Genomic DNA, 20,785 nt, shown 5'->3' on the forward strand with positions numbered 1-20,785 from the left:
TGGTAAGTAGCATATTCAGTTCGAGGCATGTGGGCTGCTGAATTCATATCTGTGCATAGAATACACAGCAGTACCTCCTATTAGCGGCGGCTACCCGTGCCAGCTGCAGCAGTCTGAAAAGGAGTTTTGAGAACAGCCTGTCCTACAGCTGCCTGCTGTTTTGAGTGTACATCTACACAGTAGTGTTTTGTAAATGTATGTATAGTGGACCATGTGGCTGCTCTACATATTTCTTGTAAAGGAATGTTTCCCAGGAAAGCCATGGAGGCCCCTAACTTCCGTGTTGAGTGGGCTCGTGGTGGAATCGTTAATGTGCGTTTAGCTTTTTGATTACAAATTTGGATACATTTAACGATCCATCTGGCTATACCTGCTTTGGAAATGGCGTTGCCTTTGTGTTGTGGAGAGAAGGCAACAAAGAGTTGTTTAGTCTTCCTAAAGTTTTTAGTTCCGTCAATATAGTACATGAGGGCCCTCTTTACATCTAGTGTGTGGAGCATCCTCTCAGCGACATTTTGTGGGTTTTGAAAGAAAACAGGCAGTTCGATGGTTTGGTTCACGTGGAACTGCGATATTACTTTAGGCATGAATTTGGGGTTGGTACGCAGTACGACCCAGTTTGCGTGAACCTGTATAAATGGTTCTTGAATGGTTAGTGCCTGGAGTTCACTAACTCTTCTTAAGGAAGTGATGGCAACCAGGAAAGCCACTTTCCAGGCAAGGAATTGAATCTCACAAGAATGGAGAGGTTCAAAGGGTGGACCCATTAGTCTGGTGAGGACCAAGTTGAGGTTCCACACCGGTGCTGGGGGGTGCCTTGGGGGAATCACCTGTTTAAGTCCTTCCAAGAAGGCTTTGATGGCAGGCACTCTGAATAAATAGAGGTGCTGCCTGTTTTGGAGATAGGCTGCTATTGCGGTTAAATGGAGAGGTGTATGCTTGATTGCATCGGTATAGGTGTAATAGATAGCAGATTATGTTCTGAATAGATGCGTCTAGCGGGTTAATGTCATTGTTGTTGCAATAAATGAAAAACCTCTTCCATTTGGCTGCATAGCAAGCTCTGGTAGTGGGTCTTCTAGCTTCCTTAATGATTTCCATACAGTCAGGTGGCAGGTTTAGGTAGCCAAACTCTAGGACTTCAGGAGCCAGATTGCCAGGTTCAGCTGTTGCGGATCTGGGTGTTTAATTTCTCCATGGTTCTGCGTCAAAAGCGCGGGATTGATCCGCAGCCTTTGATGCGGCACCACGGAAAGTTCCAGAAAGGTGGTGTACCATGGCTTGCGTGCCCATGTTGGAGCAACCAGGATGAGTGTCAGTGAGTGCTGTCGCAGTTTGCGTGCCACCAGCGGTATCAACGGCGCTGGGGGAAAAGCGTACGCAAATCTGCCAGACCAGTTCATCCATATCGCATTGCCCTGCGACTGTGGATGTGGGAACCTGGCGGCAAAGCTTTGGCATTTTGCGTTTTCCCTTGTGGCGAATAGGTCTATCTCTGGATGACCCCACTGCTGGAAGTACAGTTGGAGTACTGATGGGTGTAACTCCCACTCGTGCATCTGGTGGCTGTGTCTGCTGAGCAGATCCGCCATCTGGTTGTCCTTGCCGGGGAGGTGTTCCGCCATGAGGAATATGTTCCTCTGAATGGCCCACTTCCACATGCTCGGAGCCAGATGAGACAACTGTGGAGAGTGTGTTCCTCCCTGCTTCTGTATGTAGTACATGGCAGTCATGTTGTCCGTCCGGATCAACACGACCTTGTTGCACAGGTGTACTTTGAATGCTTTCATTGCCAGGAAGATTGCCATCAGTTCCAGAAGGTTGATGTGCATCTTCTTTTGTTGTGTAGTCCATAGTCCCTGCACTGTGTAATTGAGTACATGAGCTCCCCATCCCTGGAGAGACGCGTCCGCTGTCAGTATTATTTGTGGGACAGGCTCTTGGAACGGTCGGCCCTTGCAAAGGTTTTGTGGATTCCACCAATGCAGAGAGTTGTATGCCCGACCGCTCACCAACACTAGGTCTTTCAACTGTCCTTGAGCCTGATTCCACTGACGTGCTAAGCACTCCTGAAGCGGGCGCATATGTAGTCTCGCGTGTGGGACTATGAAGATGCAGGAGGCCATCATGCCTATCAACTGCATGACCACTCGCGCCGGAAGGGAGTGTTGAGGTTTGAATTTTGAGATCAGCAGTTGCATGCTGTTGATTCTCACTAAAGTTGGCTGAGCTGTGGCAGCCAGAGTGTTGATTGTCGCGCCTAAGTACTGTTGTACGTGCGCAGGTTGGAGACTTGATTTTGGGTAATTTAGTGAGAATCCCAGATCGTGAAGAAGGTGAATGGTGTGGGACATGTGGGTGGCACATTGTCGTGCTGATTTGGCCTGGACTAGCCAGTCGTCCAAAATAAGGGAAGACGTGAATATTTTGTCTTCGCAGATGCGCGGCCACTGTCGCCAGGCACTTGGTAAAGACCCTGGGCGCTGTTGTTACTCCGAAGGGGAGAACTTTGAACTGATAGTGATTCCCCTGAATGGTGAATCTGAGGTATTTCCTATGTGAAGGGTGTATTGGTATGTGGAAGTATGCATCCTTCAGGTCTAGTGTAGCTAGGAAATCCCCCTGAGTGAGTAGTGGGAGAACCTGTTGGAGGGTGAGCATATGGAAATGCTCCGACAGTATATATAGGTTTAGGGGTCGCAGGTCTAGGATAGGTCGGAGCGAGCCGTCCTTTTTTGGGATCAAGAAGTACAGAGAGTACACTCCTGTGCCCTGCTGGGCGGTGGGCACTACTTCTATGGCCCCTTTTGCGAGCATAGCAAGCACTTCTTGCTGGAGTAAATGTAAGTGTTCGGCTGACATAGGACGGTGCTTTGGTGGTATATTGGGTGGAGTGGAAGTTAGTTCCAGACAGTACCCAGGTTGAATGATGTCCCTGACCCACCTGTCCGTGGTGATGTTCTTCCATGCGGGCAGGAACAGCTGGAGTCGTCCCCCGACAGGTGTTAAGTGGTCGGGGTGTAGGGAGAGGGCGTCACTGTTTGTTTTTTGGGGAGGACCTGGTGTTGCCGTATCCACGTCCCCTGCCCTTGGTGCTGGATCCACGATATCCACCCCTGTTGTTTTTGTCGTAGGTGGTTTGTGTGCCACCTTTGGCATACTGTTGTTGTTGGCCTCTTGACGTTCCCCTATTTCCAGTGCGACGAAAGGAGCCACTAGGAAATTGTTGGGTTTGTAGCGCCCCCATAGATTTGGCAGTTTCTCTAGGGCAGTGTCAACGTCTGGGCCAAATAAAAATTCCGTGTTAACCGGTAAGTTGAGGATATTGTTTTGGATCTCGGGTTTGAAGCCTGAGATGCGTAACCAGGCATGGCGTCGTAACATGACACTAGTGTTTATTGCCCTGGCCGCTGTGTCAGCTGCGTCTAGGGCGCATTTTATGGCCGCATTAGTGAGGAGTTGTCCTTCTCTAATGAGGAGCTCCGCTGACTCTTTATACTCCTCTGGTAGGTGTTGGAGCAGTGACTCTAGCGTGTCATAATGTGACCTGTCATAACGTGCCAGGAGTGCTTGTGTATTGGCAATGCGCAGGATATTGGCTGCTTGCGCTGCCACACGTTTGCCAGATGTTTCAAGGACCTTTGACTCTTTGTCTGGGGGAGGAGCATCACCAGTTGTCTGAGTGGGCTCTTTTGCGAGCGTTGGCAACCACCATAGAATCTAATGGCAACTGACCCCTAATGTATTTAGGGTCACCAGGTGCAGGCTTATATTTCTTTTCAATCCTGGGGTTTAAGACACGGGCTCTTGTGGTGTCTTTGAAAATGTCTTTGGCAGGCTTCAGAACCCCTTTAAGCATGGGCAGAGTCTTGACAGTTCTTTCCGAAGATGCGAAAGTGTCAAGCAGGAAGTCCTCCTCAATGGCGTCAGAGTGCAGTTCCACCCCATGATGAGCAGCAGCCCGTTCGATAAGGGCATTAAATGCGGCCGTGTCCTCTGTAGGAGAAGTTTTAATATTGTAGAGTTGCGCGTCCTGAGCATGTGGCGTGAGACACTTGGGTCTGTGGGGTCATCCCATGCCTGATCAGGATCCTGTGTTTCATCGGGATCTGCGTCCCTGGGGTAGATGGTATCGTCCCCACCATATTCCTGCATTGGGTCCGATTCAGAAGGGGTAGGAGAAAAGGACTGCGGATCTAAGTGGAGGGGATGGAAGTGTTCTTGTAGCACTGGTTCCTGCTCCGCCGTCAGCTTGCGTTTAAGAGGAATTTTGTATGGCACCTCTTCCCTGACTGGAGTGATCTTGCGCTTGTGGAGCATGAGCCTGCCAGTGTCGGTGTCGATAAACTGTGGCCCTGAAGGGTCGTGTTCTGTTAGGCCAGAGGTGGTGGACTGTGTGTGGAGGACACGTGTCCGAATTTGAAAGAGTTTCGGTGCAGATGTCGGTGGCAGCCCAAAGGTAATGTTGGTGGGCTCCGAGTACACTGTACCGGGTGAGGTAGTGTGGGGACCCGAGGTAGAGTGGAGGGCTACCTGGTCCCAGATACGTTGGAGAGATGCAGAGACCTGCTGCACAGCAAACTGAGATGGTGGTTTGGTGGGCATCTTGGTAGTAGGTGTGGAGGCCGACCCCGACTTTTTTGTCGGAAGGGGGTCACTGGCCTGAAGGGATGCATCGATAGTCGACGTAGTCGAGGACTTCTTCGGCATCGGTGCTTTAGGCGTCGATGTAGCCGAGGCGGCCATTTTGACTGCGGAAGCGACGGGCTTCGGTGTCGGCGCCGAAGGTGTCGGTGCCTTGTGGTGCACGAGGGCGCGCTTCTTCTGTGCGTCGACCGCGTCTGCTGCGGTGAGCTCGGCGCCGAAGTCTTTTTGTACGCGTTTGGAGCCGACGACTTTCTTCGGCGTCGGCGCCGGGGCAGTGGACTGTTTCGACGCCTTTGATCCGACCACCACCAGTTTCGCTTTCGATCTGGAAGGGACTGGAGCGATGGATGTTTTAGGGTTTAACAACCCGGTCGTCTTGGGTAATATTGGCTCTTGCATAGTGTTCAGTGCCGGGCCGGAAGGCGGGGCCGAGGAACCATGGATTAGGTCTTGGGTAAGGCCCGAAGGCGATCCCTCGACCGGAGCCGGACGACTAATTTCGGCCTCCGTTTCGACGGATTGGCCTAACTCCTCGGGAGAGCTGTCTTCTTCAGCCCCATAGGCTTCGTCGATGTCCCCTACCTCATCGACGGCTTCTTCACGTCGAAAGAGCTCTTCGTCATCGTCGTCCGATCGGGAACCATGTTCCGAAGCGGGGCTAGATAGTATTTCTTCCACGCTCTCGGCGTCCTCGTCCTCGGTGCTGAATATGTTGGTGGGTGCGGGCGCTGCCTGCTGCGCCTCGAGCCTCGCTGCCCGTCGGTTCCGTAGAGTTTTCTTGGATCGGAACCGCGCGCAGGCCATGCATTTTGATTCGTCGTGATCCGGCGAGAGACATTTGTTACAGACCGGGTGGACGTCGATGTGAGGGTACTTGGCGTGGCACAACGGACACCTCTTGAACGGAGTTCTCGATTCAATCGTCGATGGAGCGTCGAAGTTTGGACCAATTCGATTCGAAATTTTGAAAAGGGTGTGGAGCACTAGAACTAGTAGTAGACACCGAACGGTAACTGTACCGACGAAAACTATAGGCCTTTTGGCCTAAAACTAAGTATTCCGAAGTTGAGCTAAGATAGTTGCATCCGAACCCAATGGCGGAAAAAAACAATCTGGGGATGGAGAGGATGCCCATGCGCACTGTGGTCCAGGGGAGGAGTCACCCATCTCAGGATACTTCGAAGACTCTTCCAGGACAACAATGTGCAATCATCCGGACCCAACACTAGGCGGCGATCTATGCACAGATATGAATTCAGCAGCCCACATGCCTCGAACATTAGCCATTTCAGCTTCAAGCCTCTTCCTTTTCTTCTCCATCCCGCCGCGTGTGTTTCGGCATGAAGACTTACGGCTTTCCGCTAGTTGACGCCGATCCGGCGGTTGATGCTTGCTTGGACCTTTTTTTCGACACCAAAGCATCCTTTTCCAGACTGTCTTTGCCGTTACGGAGTCCTTATCCGAGGATCCTACGGTGTGTTTTTGCTTGGATACCGCTGCGGTCCCGCCGAGTGCTTAAAAGGCCGAGGCCCCCTTTGAAAGTCTGGAGTCTGATTTTCGAGACTTCGTCTTTTCAAGGTCGACAACGCTTACCTCCTTCGAAGTCTTCTTCTCAACCAAAACATCTGTCCTAGTCGCCCTCTGGCCCTTCGGCGACGTTATCTTCCTCATCACTGGAGCGGCCCAGGTCTCGCAGCGATGGCGGTGGCCCTTGGCCTTGCATGTTGTATTTGGCTTGTCGTTGCCTTTCTCTCACCCTCAACGTCTTCGGGGCAAAGACGGAGCAAACATTATAGTCCTCGCTTCGATGATCCAGCAGTAGGCAAAGGTTGCAGACCGGATGCTGATCCTTCTGAGCGTACTTGTGGTGACAGTTCTTGCAAAACTTGAACCATGTCTTGTCCATTACCGCGTACAGGGAGCCCCCTGCATGCGCATTCTCACACCGCCGAAGATCTTGTTTTCAACCTTTCGTCGATCTCCGGTCGTTTTGGATTGAAAACGACTAAGTCGAAACGTTCTACCGGGTGTTTTTTCTGAGTTTTTTCCTTATTTTCGCCGATTCTTTTCTCTAATCTTGGGAGCTTCTTCCATATCGATCCAGATCCAACGGCCGGAAAAAAGAATCTGAATATGGCGACCAAAGGAGGAAGCCAGTCGACGTCACAGGAGGCCACCTAATGGAGTTATGTCGACGCCAACCAACAAAAAGACAAAAAAAGGAAAAGAAATACTACAATTCTGGACCCAACCAATAGATGGCAAAATAATGCACAGCATGTGAATTCTAATAAGATTCACGCTGCAAAACTGACGTTATGCATAATTTCTGCCTTATCCGATATACTATTACTACTGCAAGTGTGTGGACCCCTGGTTAATAACTAAAACAAAGAAGAGTTGCGCAGGTTGTAAACAAAGTTGTTCCATCTCCAGTGACTCGGACACTGACTCAGACAGTAGTCAAGAAGATTAAGTAGTACCTGAGCACATACCCTTGATTAGACCCTTAAAATCTATTAGTACGCAGTCTTTTGGAGCATGGACAAAGTCACATCAGAAGATTGCAGATTCTTCTGAATAAGAGGATGAGGACAATGAAAATACTAATAGCAGTGACGAAAATTAAACAAATGTATTGTGGGTCAACCGCAACCAAATACTGAACTGGTTTAAGAGGGTGGAACACAGCTTAGAAACTTGGGAGCAACAATATAATTAAATTCAAAATTATTTCTGGAGCTTCTGCTACCCAAACATGGAAGTCCACAGACAAAATGTATGCATTAAGAAATATATTCTCATCTGCCAGAGTCAACACACTGGAAGCTACTGACGACTAACATTAAACTGGGTTCCTCTATGAAATCTGGATTTCTTCAAATTGAGTAAGATGATCATGAATTAGTCCTCAAAAAATATTATATGTGCTGGTAAACTGAGCGAGTGAAAAGGTTTTGTTTTCCCAAGTAGCTGCAACTGAACTGTTACTACAACTGACTGCTAATGATGCTACCATGAACACGGTCACAGACCTAAAGGTATTCAGTCTGTAAATTAAGCTTTGTCACCCTTTTAAACAAAAACATGTATGCTTGTACCATAAAATATACATTATAGTAAGTAGACCATAAAACTTTGTTTTGCTTAAAATAAGCATTTTGTTGTGGGCAGTGGAATGACAGAGGCAGAACCATTAAACCATGTTGAGCATAGCATTGGGGGGCGATGGGTTGGGAGAATATCCGGTTATAGAGTGTCCAAGTATGATGTCTAGGTTTCAACAGTGCTCAATTTTGTATTCTTTTTACTGAAAATGTCAAAAAGATGTGTGGTGGGCGGGGGTAAGCATGTTGATCCTGGAAGAAGTTTACTAATAAAACTGTTGTGGAATTTTCCACTTAAACAGTTTTGCCAGCCTTTGTTTAGCTGAACTGCAGTAGTTTACTGTGCAATCCTCTATTCACTCTGAATAATCGTGCTTTCAACTTGTGGTTTATTGACGCCAGGAGAATATATCAAAACAATTCACACTCAATGCAAAGAAACACAACAGCCTAGGTTTTTTTTTATATTTGGTTGGAATAAATTTATTTCATCTGTCTGTAAACAAGGTGTTTTAATAGTTTATGGCATTTTTTGAAATGCATATTAAATCAGATGAGTCAGACTGTATCCCAGATGTAACAAAGTGCAGGGAAAGAGACAAATTAACAACAAGAATTTGCTTAAATCTGTACATAATCCACAAGGCCCAAACAATAAAGCAAATACTAGAATGTCCCTAAACGAGTGCCAATGGAAAAAAGACCATCTTTACCTATCAGTTAAAATCCATCTCAGAACAGTAACATAACAGTTCAAGTTCATTTTTATTACTATGGCACAGAATACATTTGAATTATCACAAGACAGCCAAGTCAGTTATTCCAACCAATACCATCTCCCATTTGTTCTTTTGTATAGAATTCTTTAATTTTTAAATGGGCAAGGTTAGTACCGCGATTTAACTGACAGTCTGGATACACATTTCAGATGGCCAGAAAACAGCTTGCTCAAGTTTCTGCAGCAGGGGTCTATCTTGTAGACCAAATGCAATATGGTATTTTGAAATAGACTGTATTTCAACAATTCTGAAAAACTATCAGCCTTCATCCAAACATTGGTATTAAAGCAGCATTTTTTTTACATGACCTACAAATAAGCATTTTAACAGTTTAGTGTCTCGACTACCAGTATACAGCTGAAGGTGGTAGTTACCCTTCTTAAAAGACACCAATGTCGTATAAAATATGAAGCTGCAAATAAAATTGGTCCTATGAAAAACTGAAATTGGACACACTCCAGATGGTTATATTGGGATAAGGAATTCCAGAATGGCAGCATTCATCAATTTATTAATGCAACAGGAGCTCACAAAAGTAACAATGCGCTGAGCTATGCATGATGGAATGTCCCTGGACAATAAAGTTCATAAATGCCAAAAAACGAGTTTAGGGAGGACCGTTTTACAACTGGATCACCCCAAGCTTTATTTTCAGAAAAGGCATCTAACAATTTGAATGTCATCCTTCAGTAATGCTTCAGTACTGCCCATTTTGAAGTGAAAATGAGCCTGTGAGAAATCTCAATTGCTACCCACTGTCAGATGTCTTTTACTCAATCTGACTTGTTCTTTACAATTTTCTCCCAAGTCATACTATATGATAGCTAAAAGCTTTCCACTTTGGAAGTCAACTGTAAACAAAAAGTACTGCGACAACAGTAAATGATTACGGGATTAGTATACTTAGTCACAGTGAGCCCAAGTGCTGAACGTAAAGTTATGTACAGATACATTCTCCTTTGAAACTAGAACAGAAAAGGTGCTTGGGAAAGGGGTAATTGTGCAGACATACATTTGGGATTAATTACAAAATGGAACACCTTTTCTGAAAATGCAATGTACGGGAAAGTAGGTAAATGAAGCATTTCTGCTGCAGTAATATTTTTAAATGAAAAGGTTGTTTGGCATTTGATACTCAAAGTGAAGATAGTTGGGGTACAATCGTAGGAGGAAATGCATTTGCACCTTTTGAAGCAGTTTTACACTTGTACTGACAATCAAGAAGCAGATTTTACAAGCTAAGAAGTTTGCAATACCATATTTAAGCTGAATACGAAAATGAATTTCAAGACATTGCACCTTGTTAAAAAGTAATTCAACATTGGTATTAAATGGTTTAATCAACCAGGCACTGAATGAAAATGTAATTAAAATATCATGGACGAAAACAGGGAGAAAACAAAACAGATATGCATGCATATTTCTCCCAACCATGCTCTGCAAAAGGAAGACTAAATGAGCCTTGTAATTGCTCAAGTGCGGAAAAGGCATGGATCAAATTATAGATTGTACAATCGGCACTTGTAGTGTTTCAAAACTGGTCTTCGTTGTCAGTATTTTATTGATTGCTAAAAGAAAGCATAATTCAGAATTGGCATATTTCCTCCTGAAAATATCATGCAGCTTATCTTTAGTGTTTACTGCAATAATGGTGCAAAACATGAGATTTTGATACATAGAGTGGTTAACGAACAAATGAACGAAAGGGTACTGTTGTGACATTAGAAAAATATGGGTAAATAAAAAAAATGTAACTACCATCTACAGTCTGATAGCATTGCGAACACAACTGGATGATGATGAACAGTTGCTAGGTAGATGGGGAAAGGCTGCTTAGCATCCAAGCTTGCCCAGGTATGTAGCCATTTCAAATGCTTTCTTGTTGAGCAGCCCTCCATGGACACCTTCTTTTGCCATGATAATAACCAATGCTGGAGTACACAAGGAAACAAAAGAACAAACATGAACAAACAAAAAAAAAAACACCTTTCCCCACCAACAAAGGGATACAAAGGAGACACAGGTTCATACCCCATCACCCAGCATTGCTAATAAAATTTCCATAACACTGCAAGTTAAGCCCACTAATAGGAAAGTTTAGTAGCAATTCTCCCCTAGTACATTTGTCTGCCTAACGACTAGAACCCAGAGTCTCTCAAGTATTTTGCCATCGAGTATGCCTTCTTATTCAATCCACCTCCATGGACCCCTTCTTTGCCCATTGCAAAGACCAAGACTGAAAGAAAAGAAAGAAGAGAAGAGAGGTTTTAAAAAAAGCAAGAAAAACAAAGAAAGCAGTGCAAGTTATAGACGACACTGCAACAGATGCTAGTAATTATAGCATATCAGCACATTCGCACGGTAAACTTGTTATGACAGAGGATAAAGCCATCAGGCAAGCATAGCAAACAAACTTGGGAGAATGGTAGGAGCGAACAGTAAAGACAAGAAGCTGAAATTATTCAGAAAGCAAACTCCCCGTTTGTCTCTCGTTTACAAATGATTTGGAAAATCCCTTCAATTGGCTATATTGACTACTTAGCTGTTAGAAATGTGTGACCAACAGTCAGCCAAGTGTAATTAGTAGGTTGGATTGCAAAATAATAAGAGCATCACTGAAGCAAAATATCTTTTTATTTTGAGACTGCTCCAGGAATGTTATTAATTGTCCATATTAATCAATCCTCTAGTTGAAGGACAGGTGAACAACAACGATGACACAAAATATTAAACAAGCATATGCAGTCTTTTGTAAATATTCTGCAAACATTTGTGTTAAGAGGTGAAAGCTCATCCCCGATCATTGGTGACAACCATATGATTGATTAGATGCAATAGTTTCTACATTAGGAACGATTAAGGAACAATATTGAGTTATTGTTGCAACTACACCCCCCCCCCCCCCAAAATAAAGGTAGTCCGGTATGTTCCTAAACTACACAGGTAAACTGGGCACTATGTATAACTCACATACCTGTGAAGGAGTAGTTTCTTTTCTGTAACTCCAGTTCTGTAGTAGGGGTATCTCTGTTATAGTCATAATATAGTGAATAGTCCCGCCCATGTGCGTGGACCCCGGAGCAATAAAAAATAATCTCTAAAGGTGACAAATCATGCAGACCTGCATACACCTTTAAGAGAGAATTTAATTTAAAGACAGATAATGCAGCCTATACCCACAGGCTACACTGTCCAGTACTTCAACTAGAATTCCACCAACATCCACAAACAGCACTGCCTGTCCAGCTTTTCTCCACATAGGAAAAAACCCTGCCTCTACCAGCAAAAGCCTCTGGAGTGATAGAGAGGAAGGAGTGTACAGACAAGCCCCATAGGCTGCCATTATGTGGCTTAAAACAGGATACTATGCCTTTAAGAAAACTTTCCAGGTTTCCAGAACTTTCCCCAGTATCCCAGAATGCTCAGCAGGTCCCATTTACTTTCAGTTCTTTTTGAAGGCGTAGCACAGCACGCCAGACCTGTAGCATTCTACATATGAAAAAATCTCTCTCCACCGGGAAGGAGGGCGGGCGCTTATGACTATAACAGAGATACCCCTACTACAGAACTGGAGTTACAGAAAAGAAACTCCTCCTCCTGTAGTAGGGGATCTCTGTGTATAGTCATAATCTAGTGAATAGAATGGCAAGCCCATCCCCACACAACAAAAGCGGTGGAGAACACACAAGACACTACCACTACTGTGCGAACAAATTTCGCAGCGAAGCCTGCCCAACCTGAGCATCTGCCCTGGCATCCGTGTCCAGACAGTAATGCGCAGCAAAGGTATGGACCGACTTCCAAGTGGCCGCCTTGCAGATTTCCGCAATCGGAACATTACGCAGCAAAGCCGTCGTGGCAGCTTTGCCCCTGGTGGAATGAGCCTTAGGTTTACCCCCTAAGGTCTTATTAGCCTTTTGATAACACAATTGTATGCAGGACACAATCCACCGAGAAATGGACTGCTTAGAGGTCGCAAGACCAGTCCTGACTGAGCCATAATTAACAAACAATTGGTCAGACCTACGAATATCCTTTCTTCAAGCCTTCCAAAAAATCCTTGACCACAGGGATCTGAAAGAAGGAAGTCTGTGAAGGGCATTTCCTGTAAGCAGTCAAAGCAGCCAGATGAACCTTAATGGAATGGAAATTAAGGCCAGACTGCGCCAGATGTAAAAGGTACGGAAGGATGACATCTTCCTTACATGTCGTCGGATCAAAGTTCTTGGACTTACACCAGATACAGAACCTCTTCCACTTGTAAGCATAGGATGTCCTAGTGGAAGGTCGTTTAGACTCCTTCAGTATGTCCATACAATTGTCTGGTAGATTCAGATGGCCATATTGCACTATTTCAGGAGCCATGCCGCCAAACTCAAAGACGAGAGGTTGGGGTGCACCATCCGCCCCCCGAACTTCGTGAGAAGGTCCGGCCTGCACGGCAACCGCATGTGAGGAAGGAGAGACCGGTGAAGTAGGTCCGTGAACCACCACTGCCTGGGCCACTCCGGGGCGATCAGGATCATCCGCGCCCTGGACTGGGACAGCTTGATGAGCACTGCCGGAATCAGGGGAATGGGTGGAAAAGCGTACAGAAAGCTGTTCGACCAATCGATCCATAGCGCATTCCCCAGCGTCCCCCGCTGGTAGTACCTGGATGCGAAGTCTCGGCATTTGCTGTTTTCGGAGGTGGCGAACAGATCTACGTCTGGAGTCCCCCACCTTGCGAAGACTTCTCCTAGTACTTCGTCATTTATGACCCATTCGTGGTTTTCCTGAATCAGCCTGCTCAAGGCGTCCGCCTGAGCATTCTGCACCCCTGGCAGATGCGTGGCCGTAATCGTCAGTCCTCGGGCCAGCAGCCAGCGCCAGATCGCCTGCGCCTCCAGCGACAGAGTGCGCGATCTCGACCCCCCCTGCTTGTTGAGGGAATACATCGTGGTTGTATTGTCCGTCTGTATCAGCAGCGAGTTGGTCTGGAAGGATGGAAGGAAGGCCTTCAGTGCCAGGAAGACCAATCTGAGTTCCAGGAAATTGATGTGGTACGTCGATTCCAAAGCAGACCACTTTCCTTGAATCTGCAAGTCCCCGGAATGCGCTCCCCAGCCCTGGAGAGACGCATCAGTCACGACACTCGTCGTGGGAATGTCCTTGTGGAAGGGAACCCCCTTGAGGAGGTTTTCCGCCGAACACCACCACTTCAGAGACTGAAGAGCATGTAGCGACAGTCGTATCTTGTCGTCCCCAGAGCCTGTCCTCTGATCCCACTGATCCTCCAAGCACTCCTGCAGTGGTCTCATGTGTAGCCGAGCGTGAGGCGTGAGGAAGATACAGGAGGCCATCGATCCCAGTAGAGAAGACACCTTCCTCACTGTCGTCGATGGAGCAGTCCTGAGGTCCTGAGCCTTCCGAAGGAGTGATAACCGTCTCTCCTCCGAAGGAGACACGCTTGCTGACCGCGTATCGATGGAGGCTCCCAGGTACTGTATGCACTGGACCGGGGTCGGGACCGATTTGGACATGTTGACGTGTAACCCCAGCTTGTGCAAGAGAGCGCACGTCCATCGGAAGTGATCTTGCGCTTCCGAGAAGGATGAAGCCTTGATCAGCCAATCGTCCAGATACGGGTAGACAAACGCCTTGTTCCTTCGCAGATGTGCCGCCACCACCGCCATGCACTTCGGGAAGGTCCTGGGCGCAGACTTTAGCCCGAATGGCAGTACTGTGTATTGATAGTGATTGGCGCCGACTTGGAATCGCAGGAACTTCCTGTGCTTCCTTGCTATGGGCACATGGAAGTACGCATCCTGTAGATCTATGGCACAGAGCCAGTCTCCCCGTTGCAGCTGAGGGTAAATCTGGTGCAACGATAGCATGCGAAACTTCTCTCTGCGAATCCATTTGTTTGCCTGTCGCAAATCCAGAATGGGCCTGAACTCGTTCTTGTCCTTCTTGCGAACAAGGAAGAACCGAAAGTACAGACCTCTTCCCCTTTGAGACAGAGGTACCTCTTCTACCGCCTTCTTTCTTAACAAGATGTCTGCCTCCACCTGGAGCTCTCTCAGCTGGAACCGAGAGCTGACCGGCAGAATTCGCTGGAGGCGGGCTGATGAACCGAAGACTGTATCCATTGCAAACAATATTCAGCACCCACTTGTCCTGAGTAATTTTTCTCCACTCTGCCGGAAAAAGTTGAATGCTTCCCCCCACTTGAGTGGGTAACGGTTGAGGGGGAAGTAGCCGCTCAGGGCCGAGACCCGGCAGGGCCCTTGGTAGTGGTAGTCGCCTGCTGGCCTCCTCTACCCCTCTGGCGTTTCTGGAAGGGCTTCCGGAACTGCTGCTGTTGGCGCTGCTGCTGTCCCGAACTCTGCCCACGCCCTCTGCCCGAAGACCCGAACCGCCTCTGGAACGGGCGTTTCTTCTTCTCGGCCTTCTCCAACCCGACGGCCGTCAGGGTTTCCGCCTCCGCCTTCATGCGGGCCATCTCATCCGCATGTTTTCCGAACAGGGTTTCCCCCGAGAAGGGCAGGTTGGCCACTCTGTGCAGCGCCTCTGGTTTGAGGGACGTCAGGCGCAGCCACGAATGCTGCCTCTGGTGGACGCCATGGCAGTAGGCGTGGGCGGCCAACAAGGAGACATCCGCCGCCGCGCCGATCACCTGATTAGAAACCAGCATGCCTTCACGCACTGTTTCCAAGAAGTCCTTCTTCCTGTCCCGGGGCAGCAGGTCCGCATACTGCTGCAGGGACTCCCACAGGGCCCGGTCGTAACGGCCCAACAAAGCCCCTGCACTCGCCGCCTTCATGGTGGTGGCGGCGGTCCCACACACCTTCCTGCCCGCAGAATCCAGCCAGCGGCTTTCTTTGTCAGGCGGGACCGTCGATGGAGCGGTCGCATGTTTCCTCGCCGCCGTCACGATAACCGAATCCGGCTTTGGGTCCACCCTCAAAAAGGTAGGGTCCGACTCCGGGCCCTATACTTTTTTAGGAGCCTGGAGGGGGCGGCTCTCGTCACCGCAGGAGTGAGGAACAGCTCCAACGCGGGCTCCACCAGTCCTGGTACAAGAGGCAGCAGAGGGCGAGACAGATGTTACTTATGAAGTGTCTCGAATATCACGGGCGTCGTGGGTGTTGGAACCGTCACCGTGATACCCAACTTCGCTGCTCCTCTCAACAGCACCTCCTGGAAGGTGACCAAATCGTCCACCGGAGACACTCTAGTCCCCGGCGAGTCCGACAGTCGGGGAAAAATCTCTGGTCGAGGACAGCGTGTGCGACCTAGACCTGTGCCTCCTACGGCGTCGTCCTGAGTCAGACGATGACTGTCCATGGCTCCGTGATCTTCTCCTCCTGAGAGAGCGGGAGCGCGACCTCTTCGGCTTCGGTCTGCCCGCTGGTCTAGCCGGTCCCGGCGACCGCGGACGTCGCGGCTTCGGAGTCCCCTGCGGCGGAGTCGGGTACCTTGGAAGGGAAACCGACCGCGGAGGGACCGCTGGCGGCCCCAACGGAGTGCGTGGCCACGACCGAGGTGGGGGCGGCGGAGGCAGCGGTGCTGGCTGTGGATGTGAAGGCGGTGGTGGTGTTAGCGGTGGAGGAGGCGGCGGCGTAGGCATCCGAGGAGGCGTATACACCACAGAGTACACCGATCCCGATGACTCTCTTCCTCGACGGCGATCCGTGCCTCGACGGCAGTCTGCGCCTCGACGGCGATCCGTGCCTCGACGGCGATCTTCTGGACCTCGAGCGTCTCGATGTTGATCTTCTCTTCGACGGCGACGTCGACCTTCTCCTCTTCACCGACGGCGAACGGCGATCTCCCCCCGATGGCGAGCGCGGACGCCGGGTCCGATCTCGACGCCGACTGCTGGAAGGCGCCGTAGACGGCGTCGTCGCCGAAGACGCCGATGTAGTCGGCGGCGGCCTATTCAGGTCCCTCGACGTCGACCGCTTCTCCCCAGAGCCCTGGGGAGACGGCGAACAGATGGTGGTCATCCTCCTCGACGTCGACGCCCTCGACGGGGAGTGGGAACGCTTACTGGTCTTCCTGCCCCTGGGGAGCCCCCCAGAGGCCTCAGTATGGGCTAAATCAGCCCCTCCAGACCCACCTGGTGCCTTCAGTCTTCTCTCCTTCAGGATTTGAAGCCTGATTTTCATTCTGTCCCTCAGGGTCCTGGCAGAGAACGAGTGGCAGATATCACAGCCTTCAGGCACGTGGGACTGGGGAAGGCAACCTATACACACCTCGTGTGGATCAGTTTTAGCCTTCTTTCTACCATATTCCGGGCACTTGTCGAACAAGCCAGGCATGTTGACAGTACCAGCCACTAGAAAAAGTGACAAAAAACTACAATAAACCCTTGAAAAGGGGAGAGCTCAATGCTCCAGGGTCCTGCTAGCAGGAGCCGGAAAAAAGAACTGAAAGTAAATGGGACCTGCTGGGCATTCTGGGATACTGGGGAAAGTTCTGGAAACCTGGAAAGTTTTCTTAAAGGCACAGTATCCTGTTTTAAGCCACATAATGGCAGCCTATGGGGCTTGTCTGTACACTCCTTCCTCTCTATCATTCCAGAGGCTTTTGCTGGTAGAGGCAGGGTTTTTTCCTATGTGGAGAAAAGCTGGACAGGCAGTGCTGTTTGTGGAATTCTAGTTGAAGTACTGGACAGTGTAGCCTGTGGGTATAGGCTGCATTATCTGTCTTTAAATTAAATTCTCTCTTAAAGGTGTATGCAGGTCTGCATGATTTGTCACCTTTAGAGATTATTTTTTATTGCTCCGGGGTCCACGCACATGGGCGGGACTATTCACTAGATTATGACTATACACAGAGATCCCCTACTACAGAATTACAGTAAAAAGTCATTGACCTATTGCTTCTAACAGTTTACTAATTTCTGTCTGATCCCCCTTTACCAGATGAGACATATTTGCACGAAGTGGGCCAAACATTTTGATAAAGTGGTTTTTGAGTACATTACAACTGACTTTTGGCACACTATTGGTAAACTTTCTCTGCATAACAAAATTGCTCCATCTTATTCATTCAAAATGTTTCACTATTAATCTTTTACACTGGACTCCTGATCGGTTATACAAACTGAAGCTAAGAGATGACAATTGCTGGAACTGCAAACAAACTTGACGCTGGCACAAAACACATTTTTTTTGGGATGCCACCTATTAGGCTCATACTGGACAGCAATACAAACGCAGGTATCCTCTTTTCTCAAGACTCCCATTTCTCTGACCTCCACTATGGTTACGCTAGGCCCTTGGGCTTCCCCGACTGCTCTGACCTTAGATTCTACAGATATGGCCTTGTTAGACTTGCTCTTACCCATTGCAGTTAAAGTCATACTTACAGAATCGAAGTCCTTTAACAATCTATCGTACCACACCTGGTAGGGTTGGGTTTCTCATCTCCGTGGGGTTTATATGTCACTCTTAGGTAAGCATTCCGTACCTCTCTAGTAGGGTTTGGTGGTCCCTTAACCAGGCTCTCAGGGTCCACTGTCCCTTTCCACTAATGATTCCTAGGGATCATGCTGGAATCATGCGACAGACATCCCAACCTATTCCTTGACCCCCTTCCTTACTTTTCCCCCCCGGCTTTCTATGTCGCATAGGCGATACACATACTGTTAATTCGCTTGGTACTGCTTTACATTACACTTAGTTTTCACTGGTTGTACAGCCATTTTAGTGTTCTTAGTGACTGTTTATATTGCAGACGCATCTCTGTTGGGTCCTTGCTCATGTGTTCCACTTCTTTGACTCTGCCTTACCAATTTGTTCTGTGTAATCAATTTTATTCTCATGTGCATTTTGTATTACATGGATTTTACCTGTCGCATGCATCTCTGAATGTATGCCTCTTTTTTATTTCTAACTAATAAAAACTACTCAAACACAAAAAAAACTATTCACAAAGTGGCCACCACATTTTTTGTTCAATATATAATTATAACTGAATCTTAGAGTCCATCTAATATGGGAATTCTAGCGCACATTTTTCAGCTGTTAAACTTTGAAATGATGTATTTTGGAGAAGACCGCGCTAGAAGCCAACTTGCAACTGTAGAAGAGAAGGACAAGTTACTTACCTTCACTAACGCCATATCTGGTAGATCCATGATCTAGCCGCAGATTCCTTTCTTTTGAACTTCCCAAGCATCCGACTGGATCCGAAAGATTTTTCTTGCAGTAACCCATGCGCGCCGGTGGGTAGCGTTAGTCGACTTCGCGTGACAACGTTGACGTCATGTTCATTAGGATGTCTGCATCTTCTATATAGGCACCACCTCGGTGGACTGACACTGGCATTTTTCATGACTTTCCACACCAGAAGCGGAGCCATGAAGGTGACAGACTGTTGGATTTAGACAATTAGGGCCCTGAAGATTAATAGCCCTGACAAAAATACTGATCCGCAGTTCGGAAAGGATGGGTGCGTCGGTAAGGAATCTGCAGCTAGATCATGTCCCTACCAGATAAGGAGTTACCAAAGGTAAGTAACGTGTCCATCTGATAGAGACATCTAGCTGCAGATTCCTTACCTGTGAACAGCTACCCAAGCAATACCATACCGGAGGAGGGACTGCAGAAAAGTTTAAACCAGACTGTCCTGTAGGATCGATCACCCTAAAGAGGCCCTCCATATGGACCAGATTGTCCAGGCAATAATGCTTGGCAAACGTGTGCAGGGAAGCACACGTAGCGGTCTGGCAGATGTCAGTACCAGAACACCACACAGATGAGCCATGGTAGCTGCTTTTGCCCTGGTGGCGAGCTCGGAGGCTTTCAGTAGGTTCCTTCTTTACAAGAGCATAACAGATTTTTATTCAGAGGAGCACCCATCAGGAGAGGATCCTCTTTTGCACAGAATGTCTTTTCTTTGCTCCAACATACCCCACAAAGAGTTTGTCATCAACCGCACTAAAGAGTTCGGGTGACGGTGGAACGAGAACACTTTTTGAGTCCAGACGGTGGAGACGGTCCTCCGTCTTAGTAGGATGCGGAGAAGCATAGAAGGCGGGCAAGGTGACTGATTGCCAAAAGGTGGAAAGGTGTCACAACTACGCAAAAAAGAACCCCTAGTGCAGAGAACTACCTTGTCTGGGAAGATGGTCGGGTTAGAAGGCGGAGAAGAGAGCCTGCAGCATGCTCACCCTCCTGGCATAAGTTATTGCCACTACACAGGCTATCTTGATCGTGCACAGCCAGAGAGGGCAATTGTGCAGTGGCTCGAATGAGGCACACATCAGATAAGGGAGGATCAAATTAAGGTCCCATTGGGGCATGATGAAAGGAAAGGGGTGAACAAATGCGTAAGCCCCTTCAGGAATCTATGTACAATGGGTGATTTGAATAGTGACGGATGATCTGGCAGCAGTAGAAAAGCAGAAAGGGACGAAAAGGTAACCCTTCAGAGTGCCCAGAGCAAAGCACTGCTGGGCAAGGAAGAGGATGAAAAGTAGACTGTCAGAAAGGGAGACAGATAAAGGGTTGGATAGACTTCTGTACAATATTTACGAAATATTTGCCATCGGCAGGCGTATGCCAACTTAATGGAGGGATGCCTGGCTGCCAGAGTAACTTTACATACCTCAAGAGGAAGGTCCAATTCTGTCAACTGTCACCACTCAATCTCCGCGAAGGGAGGCGGAGAGTGAACAGGTTTGGGTGGAGGACCCCCAATGCTGCTGCGACAGAAGATCCTCCCGAAGGAACAGTCTGATCAGAGGATCGGTACTTATTTGTAGAAGCTCAGGATACCAAGCTCTCCATGCCCAGTCTGGAGCCACATGAATGACTTGTGCCTGGTTGCTCCAGATCTTTCGGAGCCCTCTGGACAGGAGCGGTATGGGCAGAAAGTAGGCCTAAGTTCCAGTCGAGACAAAAAGCGTAGCCGAGCGAGAGCAGCGTTGGAAACTCCAACGTGCAAATCACCTGACAGGCATTCCCGATGGAGGCAAACACATCTAACCAAGGGTTTCCCCACTGCTGAAAGTTATTGGACCACCTATGGATGGAGATGCCACTCGTGATCCGCTAGGAACCGACAGTTGTGTTCGTCCGCCCTGGCTTTCAGAATATGCCCTGTTTCATTCAAGTCAAGAGGCGCAGGGCCTCCTGACCGTGTCCACGACCCCACTCTGCCCTGTTCATTGCAATACCACGTGATGGTGATGTCTGTGGACACTTGAACCAGCCTTCCCTTGATAGATGGGAAGAAGGCTTTCAGTTCCAGTCGAAT

General features: G+C 48.3%; 1 protein-coding gene across 3 annotated transcripts in view; it reads right to left on the reverse strand.

The window, feature by feature from the left end:
- Positions 1 to 8,209: 8,209 nt before the first annotated feature.
- PFN2 (profilin 2) overlaps positions 8,210 to 20,785 on the reverse strand; it is a 119,287-nt gene continuing 106,711 nt past the window's right edge. For 2 of the 3 annotated variants that reach the window (XM_085635100.1, XM_085635099.1), the window contains exon 3: positions 8,210 to 10,769. In XM_085635100.1, coding sequence (XP_085491226.1) covers positions 10,672 to 10,769 — 98 coding nt within the window. In that variant the 3' untranslated portion in view covers positions 8,210 to 10,671. The remainder of the gene's footprint in view (positions 10,770 to 20,785) is intronic. The other variant, XM_085635102.1, reaches the window with a different exon arrangement.

This window comes from Triturus cristatus, chromosome 11 (assembly GCF_964204655.1).
Source record: "Triturus cristatus chromosome 11, aTriCri1.1, whole genome shotgun sequence".
Classification (NCBI taxonomy): Eukaryota; Metazoa; Chordata; class Amphibia; order Caudata; family Salamandridae; genus Triturus; species Triturus cristatus.